Source organism: Sphaerodactylus townsendi, linkage group LG08, assembly GCF_021028975.2.
Source record: "Sphaerodactylus townsendi isolate TG3544 linkage group LG08, MPM_Stown_v2.3, whole genome shotgun sequence".
Classification (NCBI taxonomy): domain Eukaryota; kingdom Metazoa; phylum Chordata; class Lepidosauria; order Squamata; family Sphaerodactylidae; genus Sphaerodactylus; species Sphaerodactylus townsendi.
The window spans coordinates 50,782,602-50,786,559 of record NC_059432.1 but is presented as its reverse complement, the minus strand read 5'-3'; the positions used below and the strand labels follow the sequence as shown (position 1 = coordinate 50,786,559).

Sequence of the window (3,958 nt, the reverse complement as noted above, 5' to 3'; positions counted from 1 at the left end):
AAATGTGGTTCTTTGTGGGGGATGGTGGGATGGGGGACTACATGTTGCCATTTCTTCAGATAATATTTCCTGCTCCAAGAATTGCTTTGGCTTCCATTTTGGGTTGGTAGTTCTTAAATAGAAGAAATGGAGGTTGCCACTTTTGAATTGCCACTTGAAAATGTAACTATGAAATAAGAAACACTGCACAAAAAGAAAAAAAGAAAAAAGGGGAGAGGGTTGTTCTTCTGCATTATGGATGACAACCCACAACTATCAGGAATGTTTTCAACAGTAGTGTGTGGAATAAATGCAACTGAAGTTACAAGGGGAAAATCTGTGGTAAGCTGTACATGCAGAAAAGGCCAAAGACAAGACTTGAAATTACATGCAGCTATCTCACACAGGTAGGATTCTAAAAGTACTTCCAGCTAAGTGTGTGGGGAGACTTATTAGTTGACTCAGCAGTAGATCATCTGCTTTGAATGCAGGAAGTTCAAGATTCAGTCCCCTTCACGTTCAATTACAAGGATCAAGTAGGAGGTGATATGTATACATGAGTCACTGGAGAGCTGCTGCTAGTAAACAATATTGGCCTTGAGAGACCAATGGTATATGGTATCTTCATGTGCTCAAACCATGTACAAATAGGACAACCTGAACTCTTGCAGATTCTAGTAACAAGAGTTCAGTGAGCCCAATTGGATGTGCATCCCTTGCTTTGCTGTGTCTAAAGATGTTTTGGGGAAACTGGAAGAAAGCAGTGTCAGTTGCTCCATTTTCTGGGAGGATGGAAGAAACAGGGTAACAATGGAGTTCAAGGCTACTCCTTCCCACAGGACCAGTTCTGTATCCCCTTTGATTGCAGCCTATTGAACATGCATTTTGTTCATTTCATTTGCCAACAGTATATACTTTGCAGTTTTTAAAAAAAAGTATGCAGAAAGCAATCATTCACATACTTTATTCTGGTTTGAAAAACTGGCCATTTTATCTCTCACATTTTAGATTTGATTAGCACTCCATTCTCCCCGAGAAAACCCACTCAACAACACGGAGACTTCAAAACCAGAGAAGCAACAGTGCAATTGAAACAACTCCATTTACAGCACCACACTAGCTACAATACAATTTGGGGCAGGCCTTGTCTTTTTTCTCCTGCAAATAAACATTTTCTTTAGCTCCTCCCTGAAGTTGTCATGCAACCAGGCATATAGGAAGGCATTGGTACAGGCAGACATCATAGCAAACCAGTGACACATGAGCTGGATGAGGTTAAAATATTTCTTATCAATGAGTTTAATATCAATGTCCTTTATTATATTGAAGAGGTACAATGGCAGCCAACAAACTCCAAAGGCCACCACAACCAAGACGAGGAGGCGAAAGGTCTTCCTCCTCCTGGTTCTGTCACGCTCCACTTGGCTCTGGGTGACACTGCCAGGGACAACTCGGTTTTTCAGTTTGATGGAGACCCTCAGGTAAGAAACAGAGATGACCATTAATGGCAGCACATAAGTGAGAATGAAGGTGCTGTAGGCATAAGCTAGGTGGTCTGTCTTCATATGGAACCAGAATTCTTCACAGATAGCAAGATCCAGTTCTGGGAATTCTGTGTGGTATGTGTGGATCAAAGCTGGAGCAGCTAGCATGCCACTTAGCAACCAAATAGCAGCCAAAGTATAGGCACAGATCTTTATTGTCAGCCTCCTCCGGAACGGATAAATCATGGCATAGTATCTGTCCACAGCAATGACAGTCAAGGTAAAGATAGACACAAACACTGTGACTGGCTGCATCAGGAACACAAAATAGCACATGAAGCGTCCATAGACCCACCCTCTAGGCTCAAGGGCATATGCCAGTGTCAGGGGCACACAGGTAGCACACATGAGCATGTCAGAGAATGCCAGGTTGCCAACCAGGAAGTTGGTGACATTATGCATCTTTTTGGTCTTGCAGATCACATAGATGAGGAGGTAATTCCCAATGATGCCAACAAAAACCACTAAGCAGTAACAAGGAATAATGAGAGGCTTGAAGAACTGCACAAGTTGGAGCCCCAAAAACAGATTGCTAGTGTTGCTATTGACTGCTGAGAGCAAGCTCTGGGAGGTCAAATTCTCTGGATTCATCCTCTTTCTCCTTGGAGTTCGATTAAGAAATAGCCCCCGATGACAGACAGACATGCACACACACATACATTTATTCTGACCACTGGTTTTTAACATATGTTATGTCCTGGTTATTCCATCATTAATTCATCTGCAAAAGAGAATAACATGCAGTGAGCCTTGATACAGCTGGCTTTTGACACTTGAGAAAATGCAGCCACTGAGAACCAGTATTCACTCATCCACTGTGTTAACTTAATAATAACGTAATAACTTTCCAAACATGCAGCGCACAGATATGCTACTAGAGCTGTACTCACAGTTGGAATTTACAGAAGCATATTGGTTCTCTTGTTGATGTCACATTGCTTCTGCTGCCTTTGATTTCTATCACCTAAAAATCTGTAGTCAGCCAAGACCGTCTGTTTGCATGCATATGAGAGAGAGAGAGAGAGAGAGAGAGAGAGAGAGAGAGAGAGAGAGAGAGAGAGAGAGTTGAATACATGGAGACAGAGGGATATGCTTCATTACAAAAGCAAGCCTTCACTACTTACTCATTTGTGTAAAAAAATCCCTCATTGGCTGTCCAGGGTATTACGTTGCTCCTTATATATCTTCATTGATCCACACTACTAATGAATTCCATCTGTATCTTCTTTTCTTCCATCTGTATCTTCTTTTCTTCCATTTTCTTCCAATGGAATTTCCATTCCATTGCACTGCCATGTCACAAAGCAATACACCTGTATTAATTGGAATACTTTTAAAAAAAAATTCTGAGCCCAAACTCTTTTATAGGTCTGATGCTGCTGACTTTTTTTTAAAAAAATGAAACAATACTAATAGACTGATGGGCTATAAATTCTGGTGCCACTAGAGGGACTCAGGAGTATGAAATCTGAACTATTTGTTTCTGTGGTCTATGAATATTGATACACATATATGTGTCTCTTTGTTGGTTTTTCTACCGACTAGGTTGTTTGTCTCCTCTGCTGTGTTTCCATGGCACAGCTGGGGTGCTGCTGAGAGTATGTAAAGCATATTGTCATGGGCTGGCTGCTGGGAAAGCCAAGGAGGCAGGCTGAAGTTAGCAAACATCTATAGTCTTTATTTAACAGGCAAAATTGGCCCCAAAACACTAGGCAAAGGAATGGTCAGAGTCCAGTCCTGGTTAAGCAAGAAAGCTCACCAGCCGCCCAAGTAGTAAAAGTCCAAAATGCAAGTCCAGAGAGCAAGCCCAGGTGGCAGAGTCCAGGTGTCGTACCAAGAAGCAGGCTTTCCAAAGTGGCAAGCAGGTCTGAGGCAGAGCAGCAGGTCAAGGTGACATGTTGCCTTCTGCAGAGAGTTCACTGCTGCGCTCTCCCTCTTATTTGCCATGGGGGTACAGATTGCCCTAGCAAGTCTTGCCTCATTGAGCTGATCCTGAGGCTACTTACAGATGGCACGCAGATGAACTAGCTGATATTCGTCACTTAGCTAACTCCAAACACAGTCTTTGGCAGCATTGTTGTAAGAGGGAAGGTGAGCTGGAGGGACTGCTTGCTTGAGGCACTGGGGGTGGGCTGTGAGAGTGCACCAGGTCGCTGGAGAGCCAAGCAGACAGTCCTGACACTTCACTTTACAGTGCGGGGTGGTACTTCTGGGTTGAGTGCTCTCCGCTCTTCTATTGGTGGTCTAGATGATCTGATGCTGCTTTGCTGACAGCCGACTCTTCCTCTTTATCCAAGCTGCAGTTGCTCTCATTCTCAAATCCAAGTAATGTTCCTTTGCTACTGGTGGAGAGATTGAGAGGGGTGTGTGTGTAGTGGACTGCTTTCACTTTCAAACCCGTAAGACATCCCCTTGCTCTCCGGTGAGGGGGGTGG

The 3,958-nt window shown here is 43.4% G+C and overlaps 1 protein-coding gene across 1 annotated transcript; it reads right to left on the bottom strand.

Moving 5' to 3' along the window:
- Positions 1–968: 968 nt before the first annotated feature.
- Positions 969–2,815, bottom strand: LOC125437988 (prolactin-releasing peptide receptor-like). The gene is made up of 3 exons (XM_048506104.1): positions 2,648–2,815; positions 2,414–2,515; positions 969–2,244 (listed from the first exon to the last, which is right to left on the bottom strand). The coding sequence occupies exon 3, from the start codon at positions 2,208–2,210 to the stop codon at positions 1,083–1,085; it is 1,128 nt and encodes a 375-aa protein (XP_048362061.1). The 5' UTR covers positions 2,211–2,244; positions 2,414–2,515; positions 2,648–2,815; the 3' UTR covers positions 969–1,082.
- Between the last annotated feature and the right edge of the window lie 1,143 nt (positions 2,816–3,958).